The sequence below is a fragment of the Euprymna scolopes genome, chromosome 15 (genome assembly GCF_053919585.1).
Source record: "Euprymna scolopes isolate OS-2025 chromosome 15, ASM5391958v1, whole genome shotgun sequence".
Classification (NCBI taxonomy): Eukaryota; Metazoa; Mollusca; class Cephalopoda; order Sepiida; family Sepiolidae; genus Euprymna; species Euprymna scolopes.
This window is the reverse complement of record NC_136496.1, coordinates 2372946-2397510: the sequence shown is the minus strand read 5'-3', so window position 1 is coordinate 2397510 and position 24565 is coordinate 2372946. Positions and strand designations below refer to the sequence as shown.

Here is a 24565-nt window from a genome sequence, read left to right as displayed (position 1 = left end):
CTTATAATATTATAATGATGTCTGTGTTTCAACCATACCAGAACTTAGCCAAATATTTCACCTTCAAAAAAAATAAAAAATAAAAAAAAAATAAAAAAAAAATCTTTATACACAAGTATGTTTGCACTTGCTTGCCATAAAGTTGTGGTTGCCAAGCAAGCTTTGTAAGCCGACACGAAGATAATGTCAATCTTCAGTGGACACTTCAGACTTGCGACCAAATTTGATAAATAAGAAATGCTGACCTTTTAAGACGAACATGATGTCACTCGATAAGAAACGTTTAACGATTTTAGTCAAGTTAGATAAAGAGTTCTATTCTTTTCTCGAAATGTGGAGGTCAGTCGAAAACTTATCTCCAACTAAGCGCGTGGAGTAAAATAAAGATGTTTTCTGGAAACAGCAAAATCTTTTTGCGATAAAAGCGTTTTAAGATGTAGGTCAACAAGTGTTGCCGTTGATAGCTCAGAAAAGAATGGGTGGAAAGTTGGTTGGTTGTTTTTGTTTTACGGCATATCAACCCTTTTCGGGTTATTTAATGCCGAATCCAAAGATTTTGAAGAAAAGTTTTTTTAATATATTTGTTGTTTTCACGTCGGTTTCTATTTAACCCATAGTTGGGACTCTAACAGGTACTACCACTCCGGGTCAGAGTGGACCTGGGAGCAATGGTAATTAAAAGGTGGCTCCACACTCCCCAAAGCCCACAAGCTGGGGCCTCACTACTGGATATAGTTTAAGGTCATATCCAGGACCCCCATTGAGGGACTTTTACCCTCTGCAGGGGGGCAGTCAGCGTATTCTAATGCCCCACCGACAGGGCCACGAGTGGAAAGATTTTAGACGACAAACACAAAAGGAAATAAGAAATAGTTATTTTGTTTCTTTGACATATCAACCCTTTTGAGGTTATTTAAAGCCGAATTTAGTAATTTTGAAAAACGTTTTATGTTTCAAGTGGTTTATATCTGCAAATATTTATTCATGATTAGTTTAGGTGTTTTGTCGGGAAAATTTTTGTTTTTGGCTTTGCAGAACATGATTGAGTTATGCAAAGGGAAAGGAAAATAACATCTGTAACAGAGTGCGTATGAGCACGTGGGAAACTATTAGCAGGAGCTGTAGGCTTGTGAAGATATTAGCAGCAGTAGCCGAAGAAGCACATATGCAAATTAGAAAGTGTGTGCAGGCTTGTGTCGGAAGAAAAAGAGCAGAAAGCAGAGAAAAATACTCTGCATGGTCAGACAGAAAGAAAAACATATACCAGGTGAGATGGACATGTGACTCTGCAGTGACAGTAATCTAATATATAAAAAGGTTATAAGTCTGTCTGTCTGTCTCCATATTTTCAAACTATCTCTTCCAAAAATAAAAGTTGCAAAACGGCAGTAGAGGGCTCAAATGATTGGATTTTTTATGGACTGTTCTCTTATGGGTCTTTAGCCGGTTAAAATAGTTTTTTAGGGGGGTCAAAAATGGGTCAAAATTAAAAAAAAAAAAATGTTATACATTTTTTACATTTATCTTATTTTTAATCAGTTCACGTGCGTGTCACGTTGATACAGTGATAACGTCACTGGCTTTGGATGCTACAGTTTCGGTTTCGATTCTAGATGATGGCACTTCAATTATTATTTTTTTTTTTTTACTTTTGAAATCACAAATCTATAATATATACAAATCTGGGCAAATAAATATATCATATTTAAGCGTACTTTATGCCGGGCAAAACCGCCCACTCTCTGCTAGCTTTGGAAAAAAAAAAAAAAATTATGCTTCAAGTTGTTTATATTTTAAAATATTTATTCATAATGTTTAGTTTGGTTGTTTTGTAGAGAAAAAATTCGTTTTTTTGTTTTTGGCTTTGCAGAACATGATTGAGTTTTTCAAAGGGAAAGGGAAAAAAAACAACATGAATGTTTGGTGCATTTTAGGTTAGGAAGACGATATTTTTGGACAGCCTGAACTTGTAGCATCAGAGGATTCAACTTTCCAATGATAGGTGTTAGATGGAATAGATTCTGACCCAGAAAACAGCAATTCTTCTCTCTTTGTCGAAAATATCGCTCTTAGAAAATGAGGACTAAAAAACAAAAGAAGGAAAGCAAGAGTTACGAGGCTGCCAAAAGTAAAATCAAGATCTTCTTTCTACGCTCCTTGAGTTTATTTTTTAGTACAGATAGAGAAGACGGGAGATTGTTGACAGTTGCTGTAGCTAGACGAGTGCTTTTTGCAAATGCTTTGTAGAGGGAAAGACAATAGATCGAAGCTCAGTCAAGCAACTACCATAATAATGATAAAACACAAGTAAACTTGGAAAAAATGCCACAGAAACGTATGGACTGCTTCAGACTGTTTTTGGACCATCTTGCATAAATCGAGCATCAGTTTTTGAGCGGCATAAGAGATTCAAGGAAGGCAAAGAGTCTGTGAGGGATAATTAGAGGTGTAGGAAGAGTAAGGAAGTCAAAACACCAGACTAAATAAAGAATTTCATAGATAAAGACTCATGCATCTTTAGAGATAGTAAGTGCACAGTTTGATGTCAGTGTGGGAACTGTACACAAAATTATTTATGAGGAACTGAAGATGTGGAAGATTTGCGCACAGTTTGTCCCAAGGTTGCTCAGAGAAGATCACAGACTATTTGACCAAAATGGACGTCAAGACAGTTCCTCACCCTCCCTATAGTCTAGACCTTGCTACCAGTGAGTTTTGGTTATTTCCTAAGCTCAAAGAAAACCTTAGAGGCTGTTGTTATAAGACAAGGAGATAAAAGAGGTTGTCATTGGCACGCTCACACAAGAGAACTTTCATGGGGCATTCCAGAAGTTGTTTGAACGGTACAACAAGTGCATTGTGGCCGGAGGAGATTACTTCGAAGGTGACTAGAGTTTCATTTGTGTACTATCAATTAAAATGCCCACATGAAAAAAGTCTGGAAACTTATTGAAGGCACCTCATATGTGCCTCGTCAAAGCAGGAAAGGATACTCTGAACAGCTCGTCCCCAGATGTGGCAACAGTGTGTGACGGGATGGGTACTTATACAGACACAAAAAAAAAAAATACACATTGGTTTTTATTATAGAGCAAAGGATGCTATGGAAAGTAAAGGCCTAAAAGTGAATTGCTGATCAGTGGTTGTAGCATCGGAAAGTTCTCCAGCTCAATTTAGAAGAACTCCACTTTTTTTTTTTTCGGGTACTCATAGTTTTTAAGTACCCCCTCCCCAGGATATTAAAAAGCACACACGAATTACAGCTAGGTTAAGAAATGATAACCAGTTTGTGTGTAAATTGCTGAAGACAAGAGACGAATGAGAACTCGGGTGTGGAGAAAGTATATTTGGATGGTGAGACTATTGTGGTTGTCGAGAAGTTTTGTTAGCGTGTTGATATCATTGAAGCACAGGAAGATGCTGGCATGATTACAAGATAAAGTTCACAGAACTTCTATCATTACTAACCAGCAGAGCATTACTGCCATCGGCCAAGGGAAGAGTCTATTAAGTATATGCACGCAGTGCGATTACATATGGAAGTAAAACCTAACCCATAAGGGTTGAGGATATGTGTTGCATGGTGAGAAATGATATTAGAATGATACAATGGATGTATGATACGGACAATACATGTGTGTAGAACAGGAGACTTAATTGGTATGGTCATGTTGAAAGAATTGAGAGTTTTTAGCTTAGTAGATGTAGAACAGTTGACATAGCAAGGTCATTTTGGCAGAGATGGGAAAAAGTTATGAAAATGGATTTGGGAAAAAGACAAATAAAGACCTGGCCAAAAATAAACAAATTATAATGATTGAGAAATAGAAATATAAAAAAAGAAAATATCCATAGTTAAAAATTTCATTAGAAGCAGCAGCAGTGAATGTTATTTTCATGTTTTGTCTCTTTATTGGACAAAATCACTAATCAGCAGTTTTTTTTTTCAATCAATCATAGCCATGACAGTATTTGCTGCTGAAATTTTGCACAAAATAAAACACCAAACAATTTTGTTTTTCTCTTTTTTTATGGGTTTTTCTTCCACAGCAGACTCATGCGAGAATGGTCTTCACAAAATAGCCTTGTGCATATTAATAGCAAACAGAACATACAGACACTCACAAACTATTATTCTCTCACACACACTCACTGGCAAAACATGCACACTTCTACAATGTTAAACTCACACAGTGTCAATCAAAAATGGACGTCTTCTCAAATTCTCCTTATAAATAAAATACTTTCCTTTCATCTAGAACGTTCTTGGTACACTCTGAACCCTCAAGCTTTACCAACCCTTCATTAAAAAAAATGTTTGTATTCATATTAACCCCAAACAAGGCAAACTGCCACCATGACATAAGGGGTAACAGTGAATTAGGGACCATGCCTATAGAGAAACTCTAAGTGGGGAGTTGAGCAGTAAAATGTCCGTTTACATGTTAGTACAGTCGAGCAAAACAGGAAACAGGGAGGGAATTCCAAAGTCTAGCAGTTCAAGAAACTTTCAGAGTAGAAGGCTTTTCAGCAATGGAGGACCTCTACAGTTTAGGGTGGGATTTTGCTGCTTGAGTTAGTCCGGGGTATTCATATTGAAAAAACACTATGATTTCGTTGCATTCCATTAACATACTTGTATAATAAATATAGTGATACAGCATTGAAGTGATGAGACAGAGGTTAGAACTTGGTTGACAGAGCGATATCTAACAAGTCATTAAAAATTGCAGGAAATGAGATCAGCAAGGATCAACTTGAGGTTAGATTGTGAGTTTTAGAAACAAATATGATGTCACACGGCTCAAAGAGAATGTAAGAGAAAACAGTGTGATGCATGCCCATGAAAAATTAGATGGGCTAACAAAATATGATTAAAAAGTGATTATTGATCTCTTTATCTCTAGCTAACTAGTCAGTAATTCAGAACAAAGATCAAGTCAAATAAACCTTCTTTGTTTTCCATCAGTTTTATTCTTGACCTTGTTCTTTATGAAAGTACTAGCCTTGTTGCCCGGGTGTTTGGAGGTGTGTTGAGAAAAAAAAATTTAAAAAAAAAAAAAAAGTGGTAATAGGCAGGCAGGCTCGAACCCATACCACGAAGGAGGAAAAAAATGTAACGTCTTTGCTGTTGTGCCCTTCGCCAAACCAGAAGTGGCAAAGGTTTAAATTAAGGCTAGTCAATTGAAAAGAGGGGATGACTTTCGAAAATATCGGCAAAAAAAAGCGACCCTTCCTTATAGAAAATTGCCCAGTTGGGGGTGAAGAAATTAAGGTTTTTAGTCAATTTTTCGATATTTGTCATCCAAAGGGTCGTGCTTCTAAATGATACTAATCTCGTGAAAATCAGTCGCCCTCTGTCGAAAATTTTAGGCAGATATACAAACATACATACATACATTTAAACAGACAGGTGAGATTTATATCAAACTAGCAGGGGTGCCCGGCGTTGCCTGGGTGTTTGGAGGTGTGTGTGTGTTTGGTAGATAAAAACAAATATGATAAAATAAAAAAAAAAAACGATGTTAAACTTCTTTATAAAATCGGAAAAACAAAAAAGTTTTGGTAGGTAGGTAGGATCGAACCAGAAGCCTTGAGGCAAAGGTGGCAAATAAAGTGTGAAAAAAACCTGACACGTTACCACTCGGCCAGTAAGGAAGAGTAACAGAAAACCATTTGAAATTAAGGATTAAAAACTCAATTGACAGGTGCGTGAATTTAATGAAGTCAAATATAACGCCACTCATGGAATGAAATCCTACACTTAAGTTTTACTGCGAGGCAGTTTTTTTGGGTTTGTTTCCCCAAGATGTTAGGGGGGGGTAGTGTCCAAATGAATAGCAATTGCCTGATATAAAGAGTTTCTCCCGCATTGATCACATCTTGTTGCTTTTTGGACGTTCCTGACACAAAAGCCAGGAACCACACCTTCACTTCAGATTAGTTTCGCTTTTATACAAAAAAGCTGAATGCGCACGAGCCGAAATAACAAGAATTTTGTAAAAGTCAATGTAAATAAATCTAGATGCAACGCGCATTCACAAATCCTAGATATTACGATCTAGACGGTATATAAAAAGTTCTAAAAAGTAATAACCCCACGGAGACCCCCCCCCTTAAAAAAAGCCTTTGCTGGACATACATAAAATGTGTACACACATTTTGCCTTTTATGTATATAGATATAGATTACTGCATTCTAACATATAAATATAATATGATAGATAAAGATAGATAAAGAGTTTTGATTTCAGGACGTCACACCCTCAGTCTGGAAGGATCACTAAAATGTGAGGATTAATAGAAACATGTCACATGGTTAATTCATTCTAAGCATGTGAACATGAAAAATTGACATTAAACAATCAGTATCTCTATCTTTGTCTCTCCCAACTTCACTGGCCAGTGATTTATAGTGAAGATCAAGTTGAATAAACCTACTCTGTCTTCCAATAGTTTTGTCTCAATTTTGTTTTTATGAAAGTAGAAATAAGGAGGTTTTTTTTTTTTTTTACTCACGTTCACCCCTAACAAGGCATATCGCCACTTGAATGTAAAGGGGCTATTATTTGGTACCATGCATATCAGTACAGTCAGGGGAGCAGGAAGGGAATTCCAAAATCTAGCTGTTCAAGGGAAGAAACTATTAAAGTAGAAAGCTTTCTGGCACTTAGGGGTCTCAACAGTGAAGGGGCGTGACTTTGTTGCTAAGTGAATTTGTCGAGGATAAATACGCCGAGAGGGCACAAGTGCAACGAATTCATCAAAGCACATTCCATTAAAATATTTGTAAAACAGGCACAGAGATGCAACATTGTGGTGATGGGACAGGGGTTGGAGCTTAGTTAACAAAGTGGGACCTATTAGATTTCATAATATCTAGCCGTTAGTCTGGAGAGATCATTCAAGAGCACATAGAAGGAGAATACACACTGCTACCAAGGTATGAATTCAATTCATGAACTTTGACATGTTTTGCCAAATTAGTGTTCGACATGTATGACACAAGGTTGAAACAACACTTTGTCATTCTTTCATTTGATGACGTCATCAACAACTTTGAAAGAAGCGATTAAATTATCCCTCATTCCTTTCTCTAAGTGAACTATTTTTAGATTAGAGTGAAATCTTTCAATTTCTACAAAGTTCATCAGATCACAATAAAAAAATACAACTAAAAGCTTGACACGCGAATAGTCTCTGTTTGACGACTCAAGGTCAAATAGAGACTTTCCACTTTATATTGATCCTCTAATGAGAACTTTATTGCCAAAAGAAAAGGAAAAAAAGGAAAAAGAAAAGAGAGAAGAAAAAAAAGAAAGGAAAACAGAGAAAAAAAGAAAGAAAAAAAAAAGAAATGCAAACAAGGAAAAAGAAAAAGAAAAGGAAAAAAATAAAAAAGGAGAAAAAGAAAAAAATGGAGAAAAGTGGAGGGGAAGAAAAAAAAGAAAAAAGCAATTTGATGTACACGCTTCCATACTAACAAAAAAGAGCAATTTTGCTCACACACACTTTTTTACATCACGAACATATATTACAGTGTAACTCAATGGACGCACGTCTTCTTAAACTAATATATACTTTCTCCTTATAACATTGTCACGGGTGTAATTATGGACAACTCCTTCAAACAACACGTCACTGTATCGAAATGGCAAAGTCAAGAGAGTTCTTTAATTTATCTGAAGATCTTTTTTTTCTAAATTGAACAGTAAACACTTTTTGTCTTCTAACGCTGGTATGGTCGGTTCTTGTATATGCAATCCGAGCAACAAATCCTTATCTTCAAAAAGATGGTGCACACATGGAGCGTGTTTGACAGGTGACAACTTGGATGATGACAGGATTCAACACACTTACAAAGAATGGATTTAAACACTATATCTGTCCCCACTTGAGCATCGATCGATGTGAGGAGACCTGATTCTGGCATACAGCATGATCAACAGGAATGTTAATCTATCTTTAGAAGTTTTTCCCCTCCACACAAACTTTGCGGTCATTCACAAAAGATGTACTATCATCGATTTTGTCTCAACAGAAAGTGCCATCCTCTCTTCTCTTGTTTCAACTCATTGGAACAGCTTCTCAGAAGAGAATGTGATGATGTCAACTATATCTAAGGTGAAAATTACATTGGACAAACAAACATTCAGACTTTGTATATAACAATATCTTTTGGGTTTTTTTTATTGTTACAGGACTTGTTGCACATAGTACGGCATAATCATAGTAACACACTGGTTCTCGTTAGATCAACAGAGTTAAGCAACGTTGAGCTTGGCAAGTACCAAATAAGTGACCATTTGGAAAAAACAAATTTTCTTTAGAGTTTTGAAAAAATAATTCCTCAATTTAGCAGAAGATGCAAGGAGACCTGATTCTGACATGCATCATAATCAACAGAAATATCAATCTACTTTTTGAGAAGTTTTTCACCCCGACACCTACTTTGTGGTCATCCAGAAAAGATGCACAGTCTTCATTTTTTTGCCTCGGCATAAGAAAGGCAACATGCTAGGTAAACGTCAGGCGACGCCGGGTAGGAAGCATTTTTTCAGTTATCTGTTTATCTATCGGTCTATCTATCTATCCATAGGTCGAGCGGAGTAAATAACAGATTGAATCGTGGGAAACAATAAGTTGAGCGAGCATGCAGGTGCAGAAAGGGTCATGTTGCGACATATATCAAACTTGGTGACCAATCAGTTTGCACCGGAAGTATCCGAATAGAAACCAGATGGGACATGTTAAGTGTTCCGTTTGAATAAGCTTAGTTAAGTTTAGGGAATTGGATGTGAGACGCCGAAAAAGACAGATGTGCTAAAACGAGTTTCCCCATTAGGGAGGGGACGGTCTCAGAACGGAGACGTAGAAGAACTCCCCCCCCCCTCAAGCCAAAGATCATCAGTCACTCCATTTCTGCTGACGGAATGCCTGGGAGTGAATAAAATATATATAAAAACAGAGGTCATGTCTTAAAGCATTTCCTTTAAACATGTTCCAGCTCCCCCAAGGACAGTTAGCGAATTTGACACACATACGACCACGACCACTAGATGAATCACGGGCTGTTAAGTAAATAAACATTAAAGTGTTTGAGGAAAATAGTCTGTTAAATAAGTCGTTAGTACAAGTTTAATGTTTATTTTGTTTACGATGAATTCAATATTTTAGCACCGGGCGTAATTTATTTCTTTGAAATATATTTAAAACTTTAACTTTTGTTTTTTATAACATTTTAACTGTAAATAATTTACATGTCTGAAACGGGAAATGAAATAGGAAATTTTTTATTTTCTCGTGAGATATACGAACAATACAAATTAAAAATTCATTAAATAATCAGTTTTAATTAGTTTTGATATGAACTAAAAATAAAGAGTACATTAAATTTTAGTTAACATATTTTCTTGTTTTATCTTATAAATAAATGTTGTTTGCACCATGCGGAAATATTATTTAGAAAGCTATTTTTAATGGGGGGGAGGGTTCTAATTATTCTACACTTTCACCTAAGAATTTAATGAAAAAAAAAAAAGGGAGTGGGTTTGTTTTACTATAATAACTAAATATAACACAGATTAAAAAGTTGTCAAAAAACAAACATAACAAGCCTTGTGGCTTGCATCCACGAACATCCGTGGGCTTAGAACTAATTTAGCTGATGTTGAAGCATTTCTCCTAACAAATGCCCCGGATATCTTAGCACTAAGTGAGACTAACCTACACTCCGCCATCCCCTCTAACTACTTTAACATGCCTGGATATCTCCCACTCTGCCATAAGGACTCTGACAGACATATGCACGGACTTGGAGTTTACATTCGTAATACCCTTCCCTTGACTATAGAAAAAAACCTAGAATCGGACGATCAAGCCTTTATGTGCTTTAGACATAACATGCAACATAACATTAGCTACTTTTATTTTCTCTACCGCTCTCCCTCGACCCAGAACTGCACCATAATAAACAAAGTCTCTGACAGCATAGACACAGCACTCTCCCTCGACACTAGCACACAAGTACATGTATTTGGAGACTTTAATGTCCACCACAAAAACTGGCTTGGATTCTCTACTTACACAGATGCAGCGGGCAGCACAACACATAGCTTCTCTATATCTCACTCCCTATCACAAATGGTTACGTTCCCAACCCATTTCCCTGACCAGGAAGAACAACATGCATCACTTTTAGATCTGTTTTTGACCACAGTTCCCGATGATTGTATAACGAATGCCAACAGCCCACTTGGGAACGCTGATCATGCAATGATAATAGTTGAAATCGCCCTAAACTCTAGACCGAAAACTGAAGAGCCAGTGTTCAAAACAATAAGATATTATAAAAAGGCTGACTGGGAAGCCATCATAGATCTTATCAGAGACGCCCCATGGGGTAATATTTTCTCTCTTCCTGCTGAACAGTGTGCAAATGAGACCACTGAATGGTTCAAAACAGCAATTGAAGCACATGTTCCCATGCGGAAATTTTATAGCAAGCCCCACTTTCCCCAATGGTTTACTTCGACTTGCGCAACTGCCATTGCTCAAAGGTAGCATGCATACCGCAGATTTAACTGACATAAGTCCAGTTCAAACAGACAAAAGTACATAGAAGCTAGAAGTAACATTAAGAAAGAAATAGCGACAGCTAAAAGAGAATTTACGGAAATTACTAAAAAACGCACCGAAGCATAAAAACTAGGAACTCATGACTTCTAGAAAATCTACAACAGTGTAGTAAACAATGGGCAATCAACAATTCCCCCACTAACCGAAAAATCACGTGGTTGTTTGCTCAGCAACCGACAAGGCTAACATGCTTGCCAGTCAGTTTGCGTTAAACTCCACACTGAACCCTCTCAACCACCCCCTACCTAACTTCCCTATGCAGACAGACACCACGCTAGACGATCTGAAAATCACCCCTGCTCATGTGCGTGCTATCATAAAAAACCTTGACACTTCAAAAGCATGTGGACCTGATCTTATCCCAGCTGTATAATTAAAAAAGTGCTCAGCTGAAGTAGCTCCAGTTCTCTTCAAACTCTACAACAAATGCTTTAATGAATCTTGCTTTCCGCGCTGTTGGAAAACTGCTTCTGTGGTACCAGTATTCAAGAATTCTGATGAAAGAACTGACTCATTAAATTATCGCCCCATTAACCTCCTCCCACTTTTTGCCAAAATATTTGAGACCATAAGTAACCATGCTCTAGTCCGGCATCCTACATGCTAAACTTCTGACCGACCAACAATATGGATTTAGACAAGCCCGTTACACAGCAGACATCTTAACTGTAATCTCTGAACGTATATACCACTCTCTGGACAAAGCCAGGGAGGGCAGAGCGGTAGCTCTAGATATATCTAAGGCTTTTGACAGGGTATGGCATGAGGGTCTCCTCAGGAAAATTAGATCATACGGTATCACTGGTAGAATACTTAACATAATTAAATCCTTCTTAGATAAGAGAAAAATCCAGGATGTCCTCGATGGTCGTATATCTAAACAATATGATATAAATGCGGGAGTGCCCCAGGGGTCTATCCTTGGACCTCTGTTGTTCCTAATATTCATAAATGACCTCCCCGACAAAATTGCCTCTGAGATAGGTATATATGCTGATGATACCACACTCTATAACAGGCACGACAGGAAAACAAATGAACACATATCTAAAGAAATGGCAGAAACACTAGAGGATGACCTCCAATCTGTAGTGGAATGGGGACAAAATTGGATGCTCACGTTCAATGCCGCCAAGACTGAACTAGTTTCCTTCAATAATTACAAGAAACCTTTTCTACCACCTATAGCAATGGCCAACGACACTTTATCTGAGAGTACATCTTTCAAACTCCTTGGCCTAACGTTCACAGGAAACATGAGTTGGAACAATTACATTGAAAGCATTGCCAGGACCGCTGCAAAGAAGGTAGGCTCTCTCTACCGTGCTAGAAAACTACTAACACCCGAAAGTATCCTGTACCTCTATAAGGCCACCATTCGGCCATGTATGGAGTATTGCTGTCATATTTTGGCTGGTGCATCTGCTACTAGTCTATTGCTCCTAGACAAGGTTCAAAAGAGAGTCGCAAATCTGATAGGTTCTGAACTGGCATCTAAGCTTCAGCCTCTGTCCCATCGACAAAACGTTGCATCCCTCTGCCTTTTCTACAAGTATTTTGATGGAGAATGCTCTGACGAACTGCAAGCACTTGTGCCTCCACGACGTAAACACCCTCGACAAACCCGACAGGCAGCTAAATCCCACCCCCACACAGTAGAGATCCCTAGATGTAAAAGATCTTTCTACTCCAGTAGTTTCTTCCCCAGAAGTGCTAGACTCTGAAATTCCATTCCAGGTCCTTGCTTCCTCGACTGTACTGATGTGCAGAAGTTCAAGTGTAACGTGAACAGACATCTTGCTGCCCAAACCCCTACACAGTAACCCAGTTAATGTTACCCCTGATAGTATCCTCCTACACCAAAGTGGCAATGTTTGGGGTGAAAATGTAATAAAAAATAAAATTTATCAAAGGCAAGATAAATTACTTTTCTACCTAACTGGATAAGTTTTTAGCGTTTTTATTTAATGTAAAATGTTTATTCAGTTTGAAAATCATACAATGTTTATTGGTGTATTTGAAAAAAAAAAAATGGCGGCGAGCTCGCTGTTGAATACGTTAAGTTTGGGAAAATAAGTTCAAACCAAAAATCTGTACAAAATACTGTTAGAAACTTACTCAATATATATATATATATATATATATATTTATATATATATATATATACGAGCAAACAGTTAATAAAATATGTTAAAAAACACTTTGAAATGAGTTAAAAACATATTTAATCTGAAAAGGAAACACTAGATAAATGGATAGTCCTTAATCCGAGGAGTTTCGAAGAAATACTTTCCTTCTCATCAGAGGGTAGGAATTAGCAAAATGCGGGATCGGATTTTGCATACAAAAGTATTTGATGAAAAAACTACAAGTAAGTCAAAGATCTTACTTGATAACAAAAAGTGAAGCAGAGGGAATATGGTGAAGAAAAGGGTGATTACACGTGAATGGATAATCTGGTGAAAGGTAAATAATCCAATGATTGTAAAATCCAAAAATATAACTCCAAGAAAGTTAATTGAGTTTCCATTTGCACAAGTAAAATCCAAGGAAATCCCGTAATTGGAAGATGGTCCAAAATAATCCAAAAGGCCGAAATCCATTAATTTTTAATATTTATAATATACTTTAGTTTTACTATCTTGGATCATTTTGGTAAATTTAATTGTAATTTTTATTTTATATATTGAGTGAGTTTCTAACATTATTTTGAAACACAACCCCTTAAATTTTTATAGTATCTTTTGGGGGGGTTTGTTTTACTATACACAGATTCTAAAAACTATACAAAATAATAAATATGCTACATTAAATAAAAACACTAAAAACATATCCAGTTAGGTAGAAAAGTAACTTATCTTGCCTTTGATAACATTTATTTGTTATATATTTGTTTTCTGACAACTTTTTCGAATCTATGTGTATAGTAATACAAACCCCAAAATTAATTTAACTTGGAAATAATATTTAAAATACATGTGTGTACACTGCACAAGCACCCTTATTATTATCACAATAATAGTAAAATAATAAAAAACTGATGTAGATGACATCGACTGGCGCCACACCAACTACTTGTGAAGGGTCAGGGAGGATGGAAAGACCGAGGTGGGAGAGTGCTAACCAAATCTTCACTGGAAGTGTGCAGTTCAAATCTGGTACCTTGAGGAGGCATTTTGTCACCCAAACCCCAGCAAACACTAATGGCTGATGCCAATGAGAAATCAATGACAACGGCTGTTACAATAACATGCAATCATTTGCACAAGTGGTCAAGAGGTGAAGAACTCCATGGGCATGGAATATGTGCCTACATTAAGGATGGCTTCCCGTGTGGCAGGGATATCTCTAGAGAAGATCCTAATTTACCCTATATGTACTTCAGGGTTGCACTTGCTAACACCACTGCATTTATATTTGCCTTCTATAGGCCCCACAACAGCGGAGTTACTATCTTTAAGAGCATATCTTAGAAAATAGACCACATACTGTCTTCACATCCATCGGCTAACATCCACATATGTGGTGACTTCAACATCCATAACGTGGAATGGCTGACCCATTTAAATAAGACAGATGATGAGGGGAGGTTTTGTCATCATTTTGCCATTGCTTATGACCTCACTCAGATTGTTAACGAACCCACCCATGTGCCCGATACACCCGGTCAATATGCAAGCCTCCTAGACCTTTTTCTCTTAACTTCCCCTGAGCTATGTTCATGTTCCGTTCATTCTCCTCTAGGATCCTCCGACCACTCCGTCATATCAGTTAAGATAAAAACGAAATGTAAGAAGCCCCCAGACGTACCCCTCCATCGTACTGTATACCGATACTCTATGGCTGACTGGGATAGCTTCCATACATTCATATCTGATTTACCTCTGCACTCCATGTTTAAAAAGGATGTGTCCTCTATAGTATCAGATCTGACTGAATGGTTAATAGTAGGCATAGACCAATTCATACCATCTAAAAAATTCCAACAAAAACCTAACAGCCAGCCATGGTTCTCCCCAGAATGTGCTGCTGCTATCGCGCACAGAAATCACTTTTTCCATAGCTACCAACGTAATAGATGCACTGAGACTAAAGCTGCTTTCAGGTCTGCCAGCAACCACTGTAAAAGAGTAATAAAAAATGCAAGAGAGCTATATGCCCAGTCTGTTAAATCCAAGGTAGTTGATCAGCGGCTTGGATCCCACCAGTTTTGGCAAATAACAAATAGGATCCTGAACAGAAGTGTGCGTTCTATCCCAACCATTATCAATGGACCAGAGGTCATCTCGTCAGCGTCAGACAAGGCCAAACTATTTGCAAAGAACTTTGCAGCTAATTCTACCCTATGCGACGAAGGCCATCAACTCCCCATATTTCCTCCTATAACACAGAACAAGCTAGGTAACATACAAATATCCGTGCATGAGGTCGCCAAGCTAATAAAGAACCTAGATTCCAGTAAAGCAACTGGTCCTGATGGTATCCCAATTATAGTGTTAAAAAAGCTTCAACTAGAACTTGCTCCCATACTTACGAAACTATTTAAGCGCTGCCTTAAGGAGAAGTGCTTTCCGACTCCCTGGAAGACCTCATCAGTTTGCCCTGTATTTAAGAATTCAGGTGATAAGTCATCTCCCTCTCAATACAGACCTATAAGTCTCCTGTGTTATGAGTAAGTTGCTGGAATCCATATTAAATAGAGAAATAGTCAACCACCTCAGCAGAAATAACCTTCTTAGTGACACACAATATGGTTTCTGCTCTGCAAGATCTACCGCAGATGTGCTGACGGTTATATCCCACAGGAGTATGTGAATCTCTTGACAAAGGCTTCCTTTCTAGGGCAATTGCTCTTGACATATCAAAGGCCTTCGACAAGGTATGGCATAAGGGTCTACTTCACAAGATTTCCAGCTACGGTATAACTGGAAATGTTTTCTCAATCATTAAATCATTTCTCTCCGATAGGCTCATAAGAGTAGTTGTAGATGGACAAAAATCGGAGGCCTGCAATATAAATGCTGGAGTCCCCCAGGGGTCAATCCTGGGCCCAACTCTCTTCCTGATCTACATCAATGACCTCCCTAAACACATACTTAAATCATTCGTTGACATCTATGCTGATGACACGACCATCTACGGCAACACATCAAAGGCTGTAAATGACAAAGTTCTCTCTGATTCTCTTTCCTCTGATCTCCAGCGCGTGGTTCAGTGGGGGAAGATGTGGCTGGTTACCTTTAATGCATCCAAAACCAAACTCCTATCCTTACATCATCAACGCTCTGATCCCCAGCTGGCATCAATTGTGATGGATGGCTCTCGTCTGGGTGAGGCCCCGTGTTTTGACAAGCTTCTGGGTTTGACCTTTACTCCTGATCTGAAATGGAACACGTACATCAAGTCTGTTGCCAAGGTCGCTGGAAAGATGGTGGGATCCTTCTACCGCTCCAGAAGATATCTCACTACTGATGCAATTCTCTATCTATATAAAAGCCAAGTACGTCCAAGGATAGAATACTGTTGCCATATCTGGGCAGGAGCTGCTAAAAACAGCCTATCCTGCCTTGACAGAGTACAAAATAGACTTCGTGGCTTAGTGGGGGATGCCCTTTTCTCTACCCTGCAACCTCTCTCCCACAGAAGAGACGTTGCAAGCCTGTCCTTGTTTTATCGTTATTTCCATGGCAGATGCTCGTCTGAACTCCAATCTCTGGTCCCCCCTCGCCAATCTTTCACGAAAAACACCCGTCTAGCTGAATCCACTGTGAAAAATTTCCCCCACTCTATATCTGTGCCTAAATCAAAACGCGGATTCCATGAACAAAGCTTCTTTCTTAGAACTGCACGCTTGTGGAACTCTGTTCCGTCTGCCTGCTTCCCTCCGGACTACAACTCGGATGTCTTCAAATCCAATGTTAACAAATTCCTAATGAACCGCCCCCTTAAGTAAACACTTCAGCAAATCTTCTCACTAACGTAATGTACTTGCAATAACCCTTATCCCTGAGTGGCTTACGGGCCTTGATAAGTGGTGATCACTGTGTAAAAAAAAAAAAGAAAGAAAAAAACACTGGAAATCAGGGGAGACTTGTTGTCACTCGGTCTCCAGGGAACACCACAGGTTACTGCCAGTGAGCAATCACTGATGAGACAACTCATAATGAGTGAAATAATAATAATGTCCCTTCCCAAATTCATCACGACCTTGATTTAATATCGTAGATGTTTACTATATTTTCTTAGTTTTTAACTAATGTTCACATTATGGTATGATTGTCTTTTAATAGTTATGTGAACTCATTTCCGTATTCATGTATTCTGCACTGATATGAAAATGAAGACTATAGTGGAGTATAGGATTCCTAACCATGTAACTGATGAAAATACGCTACACATTTTGATGAAAAACATGGGAAAAAATGGACATAGAAGAACAGAAAACCAAAACTTTAAATATAATTTCTGTATTTAAAGTAATAGTTTTTTAAATATTTCAACATATAATCTTGTGGGGAAAATCTAGCTTCCCAATAAGGGGCACTCTGGATAGGAACAAAAATAACCTCAGTCATGAAAGATTTCTCCTCCACTGACCGAGGACAGAAAAGGAAAAGTGTAGCATCAAAACAGATACTACACTGTAATCTTGTTCCAAAGGCCAAAAAATATTTGTTTTTAATATGTTTATTTAATTGTTTGTCCCCTAAATTCATAATTTAGTTTTATCAGTATTAGATTGTATATTGCTTTAAAATTACGTAATTTTACATAGATAATATTTATATTTTATCTTCTCTATATAAATAAAATGAACTCATTTTTCTCGTCTGATTTTGACCTTAATAGGATTAAAAATCAAGATATTTCATGCAAATATAATATGCACAAACGGCAGAACAATATCTGAGGTGTGTTATAGGCTTATTATTTCTCAAATTCCTCGATAATCTTAGATTTCTATACTTTTTCTGCTGAGAAGTCACGGCCAAAATCGGTTAAGATCAATGAAGTGGTAAAATATTTTCTCTCTTATAAATTCCTCCTCCCCCCTGCCACCACTTAACACCGTTTGGGGATCGTTCACAAGGAACAGGTTTGGCTTCGTAGTTCTTTCATGTGAAGTTATTTAAAATCACTAAACTAAGCTGCAGTGCTCTGTGGCGTAGTGGTTAGGGTGCTGGACAATTCACATTATATTTTCACGTTCGCGCCGACCTACCGTAGTCTTTTTTTGTTTTGTTTTTTTCCTAAACAACTGGAATGGACTTTTCTTGGTGGCCGAACTGTTAACGTTGCAGATGTTTTTTTTTTTTTGTTTTTTTTTTTTCACACTTTATTTTCCTACTTTTACTCATGACTCCGGGTTTGATCCTTCCTACTTACCTACCATAACATTTTTTAAAACTCCCCCCCCCCGTCCCGGAAACAAACACTCGGGCAACGCCGGGTACCCCCGCTAGTATTGAATAAAGTTCAGTTTCATTATTAATTGAATTGGGTTCCTTTCTTTTCTTTTTTTAACATGTTTTAAATCTTTTTAAAAATGTTCTCATAAAGTATTGACAGTGATAGTCTGACAAATCTTACCTACATTGCCTGCAGACATTTTTCAGTTACCAAGCCTTCTATATCTCGGTGATCGTGCCTATACAAACCGTTACCATACGTAGATAACTTGTAGGAGCTTTTGATGCCAGGATTTGATTTACGGCATATAGACCTTTTTCGAATTATTTAATGTCGAATCAGTCATTTTTAGGAAAAAATTTTTTATATTTTAAGTTGTTTATATCTTCAAATATTTATTCAGGGTGTTTGGTTTGGTTGTTTTGTAAAGGGAAAAGGAAAGGATGGGAAGGTGGGGCTGTTGTTTTTGTTTTTGGTTTTGTAGACCATAATTAAGTTTTGCAAACGAGAATAGAAAAACAAACAAAAAAAAACATCAATGTTATGTGCATTTTATCTCAGGAAGCCAATATCTTCAGACAGCCTGATCTGGTAGCACCAGTTGCTGTCAAGGACTCCAGCACACAAAGGTTAACAATTAAAGTGCAGTAACTGTTCCAACCAACACGAAGCTTCAGTACATCAATTGCTTCTCTATTAATTCCAGCTGAACACCACAGATTGCAACCATTACCACTCTGCATGCGCTGCAAGTCAAACTTCGTTTATAAACTTTCCTTTTCAGGACAAATCTTAAGATTTAATGTTCTTTTTTAAGACAATTTTAATCACTGGTCAAGAAGGCCGTGCTATTCTCTCATCTTTTCGGATACATTTCGATTTTGTAAATCGGAGGTTATAAGTAAATAAAATAAAAAGATATAAATAAAATAAAGAACCCCCACCCCACACATCAACCCTTTGAATGTAGATATGATTTTAAAGTGTAAAAATGTGACTTATAAATTGAAGATATGAAAAACTGCAGATGTGGGGTAGAGTTTCATGTTTCTGGGGGTGATAGGAAGGTAGGTAGCACCCCCAGTCACGTGCGTGCATGCGTGCATTGGCATCACCAACATTCTACTATCTAGGTTATGAATAAACAAATAAATAAATAACACTAAGTACTAGTTACAGGATGAGACGACTCCGGAGTGAAATAAGCATTTGAAGAGATTTTATTTTTCATTAATAAATAAATTGGCTATGTTTTACAATAGACAACAGAATGCAAAAATTTGGTCAGAAAACAAATATATAACAAATAAGTTTTACCAAATGTAAGTTACTCTTCTGCCGAGTTGGATAAGTTTTTGGTGTTTTAACTGGTTTTAAAGCGCGTTTTAAGAATCGCAACTAGTCTTCAGCGCTTATGTTAAAAATAAAAACAAAATCTGCGCCATGATTTGAAGACTCGAGAAGAATTGGTCAAAAACTCGAAAATAAACAAAAAAACTGATAGAAATCTACGAAATAAAAGTATTGGGTGGGTTTCCACAAGTATTTTGTTTAATTTTCTATTTTTTAGTTATTATCGAGGCTTTAAGAGTCTCATCGCGGTCATCTTTTCTTGTTCTCACGTAGCGTTCGACATTACATTTTTTTTTTCGAAGCGAATAAACGTCTTAAAGTAAGTAAGTAAAAAAGAAAAAACAAACTATCCAGATAGGTAGAAGAGTTACATATCTTGCCTTTGGTAAGATTTGCTATATATTTGATTTTTTGACAGCTTTTTCGTGCCCGTCTATTATAAAACAAACCCAAAAAGTTTAAAAATCAAATTACTCAGAGTTTTTTTTTTTTTTTTTTTTTTTTTTGCGGTGGGGAATGAGAGGGTGGGTAAATATATCCAAAAGAAATTTGAAAAATTGTTGCTACTTCGGTATTTGTTGACAACTTAATAACACTGAATAAATGTGTCGTTGTAGAATGGTTTAAATAAATATTCAGTGCTTGTACAGTTTAGCCCCCATGGCTATGAAATGTTGGCTCCGTAAAATCCAGTAATGGGTCGCAACAGTTGAAAGGCGATTATATATGATAGCGATTTAAGAGACGAAATTTAATTTAATAAAACAAAAACATAAGTAAAATATATATATATATATATATATATATATATATATATATATATATATATATATATATATGTACCTATTTACTATGCCTCCCCACGGGATAGAGTTACAGTTACACCAGGGTCGTTTTTTAAATATATGTAATACAAATGCTTTTCGGTGCTAATGCAGAGAGTGATATCCGCGCTATTTTTTCAAATCGTATTTCCACGTTTAATTAAAATTTTATGTTTTTATTCAATTGTAAGGTTAAAGTACAGAATAGGTACAAAACACCCTCCCCATGTTAAGAATGGCTTTTTAAATAATAACGTTATTATTTCAGCACGGATCACTCTCTGCATGAGTACCTGCTTTTCATTTAAAATCAATTTCCGTCCGTCTTCGTTTACATTCTTGGTCAGCTGATCATTCTGCTTCGCAATAAATTCCGTGTAAAAGACACTTCTGATTAATGTTTACCAATTTTAAAATTCTGAAAAACAGACAAGTTCGTTTGTATATTTTAAAACTGGTAAACATTAATCAGAAGTGACTTTTCCGGGACATTCGTTGTGAAGGAAAATGATCAGCTGACGACGAAGAATGTAAACAAAGACGGACGGGACTTGATTTTAACCGTGTTTTTCTGTTTCAGAAACCCGGGTTTCAGTTTGTGTCGTTTTGTCTTTTTCGGCTGTTGTTCTAATTCGATACAGGTATTTTACGGAGCCAATATGGACAATGCGGAATAAGCTCTGCAAATCTGCATAAACTAAAATAAAATAATTGAAGCAGAGCCCCCCCCCCCCAAAAAAAAAAAAAAATGTCTACTATATTTTATTATTAGTTTTGTCTACTTTAAAAGCGGCGACGGGGCAAATTTATCGATACTACTAATTAGTCCGAATTTTGAGGATGGATTGGATGAATCAGTTCACCATTATCAAATTATCCATCGTAAACAATTCTATATTCAACTTGGATAATATGAGGTTTAATTTATAATTCAATATCATGTTTAATAAACACCGTTTTCGTTTTTTTTTTTTTCTTACAAAACAAACTTTTTTCTTAACTCTACTATTAACCCTAAGTCCGAGCGGTAACGCTTCTTCAAAAACTCTCCTAAAGAATCAAGAGAGTAATTGCCACCAGAATTTAGAGTTAATGGACGATTTTGGTGCTAATGCAGAGAGTGATCCGCGCTCTTTTTCAAATCGTATTTCTACGTTTAATTAAAGTTTTATTATATTTTTTTTTATTCAATTGTACAGAATAGGTACAAAACACACTCACCTCCCCATATTAAGAATGGCTTTTTAAATAACGTTATTTCAGCACGGATCACTCTCTGCATGAATACCAAAAAAATTTTTTTAATGTCGAAAATCAGTAATCACATGCTAGGATATTATTAGCAAAAAGAGAAGAAAAAAATTCGCAGAAATCAGACAAATTTATGCGGTGGAGAAAAACCAGTCGCTAACATTTGGCAGACATTTCGGGGACAACTGCGTCAATAATCAAACTTTAAAAAAAAAATTTTTTTTTTAATTAAAAGTACTTATGTAGAATACGGAGCGTACTGAAATAATAATATTATTTAGATATCCATTCTTAAGGGAGGTTGTTTTGTATCTATTCCTTACAATTTAATAAACAAAAGATGGCGTAAAATTTAATTTAAACTTGAAAATCTTATCTAAAAATAGCATGGTCCGTATTCTTCGTAAGTACTGAAATAAGTTATTTAGGAGAAATGTTGAGACCCTTTTCATTATAAATAATTTACGTGACTGAAATAGGAATTACTCCTCCCATCTTATATATGTATGTGTGTGTGTGTGTGTGTGATTTCATTTCTATATAAAATTTGACCTCAGGACAACATTGGAAAACACATGCAAGTTAACGACAAAAAAGTTTTTTTGTTGTTGTTGTTTTTTTTTTTTTTAAATAAATGTAATTCTGAATGTGCACCGTTAGCTTTTCTAATCTAATTACAGAAAAGAAACGACGTTAAGACTAAAGAATTTTTTTTTTTAATTTAAGTTTTGCATAAACCAAAATAATAATAATAATAATAAAATTGGGTTGTCAGGTGAAGACATGGAATCACAAAACACGTGGAAAAACCTTCCAACTTCTTGACTTTGTATTTGTCGAATAGTAGTAAAAAAATATACAAAACAAAAAAGTTGTCTTCTTTTTTTACCTCAGAAGTCGATGCCGATCGTTTGATAATTGGTAAATCGAGAAGACATTTGGAATGTCGCGCGGAAAACCTGACAAATTGCTGCGTGAAACTGATCATGTTTTGAAGGGAACAAAAACACGTGTTTACAAAAGCGTGCAATTAAAACAACTTCGGCTACGAAACTAAAATTGTCAGCTCTATTTCAATTTGACCTCTGACATCTCTTTAGTTCATTTCGAGAGTATAAAGTATTTTTATTATTATCATTAGTTTTAGAAATTTTTAATTCATACATTTTTATATCAATCGCTTTAATTTTTTAAATAAATGCATTTATTTAAATTATATTCTGATATAAAAAAAATAATTTCTGCAAAAAAACTATTAGCTTTATTCCGATGTGACCTCTGACATCGCTTCGTTTCATTTCGAGAGTACAAAGTTTTTTTTACTAGTATTATTACTTAGAGAAATTTTTATTTCATACATTTTATATTAATCGTTTTAATTTAAAAAATAAATGCATTTAATAAGCATATATATCACTATAAAATATTTATTTTGGAAAAATAACAAAAATAAACTTTGGTTACTTAGATTTAGCGGTTGTGTTGGAGCCTCGCCGAATCAAAATGAAACACTTAATTTGATTGGCTTAGAGAACTTACTTTCACTAAGTACGGAATCCGAATTTAAATGACTCAAATTTAATTTTTTAAACTTAAAACTCAACTTGAAAAATCGTAAATAAAATCTAGATTTTGTTCAAGACGTAAGACGTTAGACAAAATCTTTTAGATTTAAATAATATATCTGAAATATACCTTTTAAGCTTGTCCTTAACGTGAAAGGATCAGCCAATCAGAACTGATTTTACAAAAGCCGTTTTTCATCTGTCGGTAGTTCCGGCAGACATTTTTTGGGCACGAGGTGAATTCTTATTTAGGGAGCAAAAATGTTGTACCTCGAAGATTATTTGGAAGGTAAGTTTTATCGGAAATAAATATCGTTGCTTTGACTATAGGACTCGCGGGATAAGAGTTGGTTCGGTCGGTTGCAAAAACTGCTCGTTTTCGCGACCCCAACTCGAATCCGATGTCTGTTAAGAGATGGGGATGCACGCAATAAAACCCCGGCAGTTTTGTCGTCCAAAGAGACACTCAAGGCGAATTAAACAAACAAAATGGTGTGTAATTAAATATTGAAACATTAATTACTCAGTCTGGTTCGTGAAAGTATCACGGAAAAGCCTGAAAGCAAACTGCAGCTGAAGTAACCTAATAACTAGAAATTGTTTTAATGTAATATCGTGCTATTTTTTAAACCATATATAAGTAACCCCAACTTCACTCCGAAACGAAAGGTTCATAAATCAATCCGGCATTGAATATGTTATAAATCAGTTGTTAGTTACGCTAATATGAAATTCGCGTTTAAAAGTGAAGATGAAAAGTTCTTAGATAATAATAATAATAATAATACAAGACCTACCACTATCTTGATTCGAACCCTCTCCGCTTTAATATATAGGGTGACAGAAACCCCATCGATTTATTACAACAGCCCTTAACCGACCCAATCCATTCACGTACATCCATTCGCACCTTTTTCTTTCCGTAGTTTCAGGATGTCAATGTTATTGTTTACTTAACATTGTCAGTTCGTTGGATGATGTCTTGCTGTGCGCCAAACATTTCGTAAACATCTTCCCACTTTTGAACCATTTTTGTGGGTATTTCTTACAATAACCAATAAAACGAAAAAAAGGGGGGAGGGCGACAATATTAATATTAACGGTGTCTTTTGTTTATTAAATTGTTAAATGAAAGTACAAAATAGTTACAAAACTCACTTTCTCCCTTATCTTAAGATAAGACGGGGTTTGAAGTTATTATTTCAGCACGGTCCGTATTCTGTGTAAGTACCCAAATAAATGCTACTAAAGACAAGATTATTACTTTTCTGCCTACCTGGATGAGTTTTTTTTTTTAGTGCTTGTTAAGAAATGGTCGACAGATCGTCTATTTTTGTTTGTTTGTTTTTATATATCGTTTTAAGCAAAAACAATTACTTATGTCGGAAATAGTAATATATCCCAAAATTGCGAAAATTCATCGAATAGAACATTTTATAGTGTTAAAAGTTTGTCCTAGATGTAAACATTTTGGAGATTGCGAATACAGGGGACATACTTATCTCCCTGTTCGCTACTTTAATGG

At 36.2% G+C, this 24565-nt stretch overlaps 2 protein-coding genes across 9 annotated transcripts in view; one reads left to right on the top strand and one right to left on the bottom strand.

Moving 5' to 3' along the window:
• LOC145293691 (aminomethyltransferase, mitochondrial-like) overlaps nucleotides 1–22550 on the bottom strand; it is a 60723-nt gene extending 38173 nt beyond the window's left edge. Inside the window, exon 1 of the mRNA XM_080140101.1 lies at nucleotides 22365–22550. Within this exon, the coding sequence (XP_079996227.1) occupies nucleotides 22365–22463 (99 nt within the window). The 5' untranslated portion in view covers nucleotides 22464–22550. The remainder of the gene's footprint in view (nucleotides 1–22364) is intronic.
• Nucleotides 22551–23172: 622 nt separating this feature from the next.
• LOC145293690 (inhibitor of growth protein 3-like) overlaps nucleotides 23173–24565 on the top strand; it is a 107844-nt gene continuing 106451 nt past the window's right edge. For 4 of the 8 annotated variants that reach the window (XM_080140100.1, XM_080140095.1, XM_080140097.1 and 1 more), the window contains exon 1: nucleotides 23173–23329. In XM_080140100.1, the coding sequence (XP_079996226.1) occupies nucleotides 23302–23329 (28 nt within the window). In that variant the 5' untranslated portion in view covers nucleotides 23173–23301. The remainder of the gene's footprint in view (nucleotides 23330–24565) is intronic. The other 4 variants (XM_080140098.1, XM_080140094.1, XM_080140096.1 and 1 more) reach the window with 1 other exon arrangement.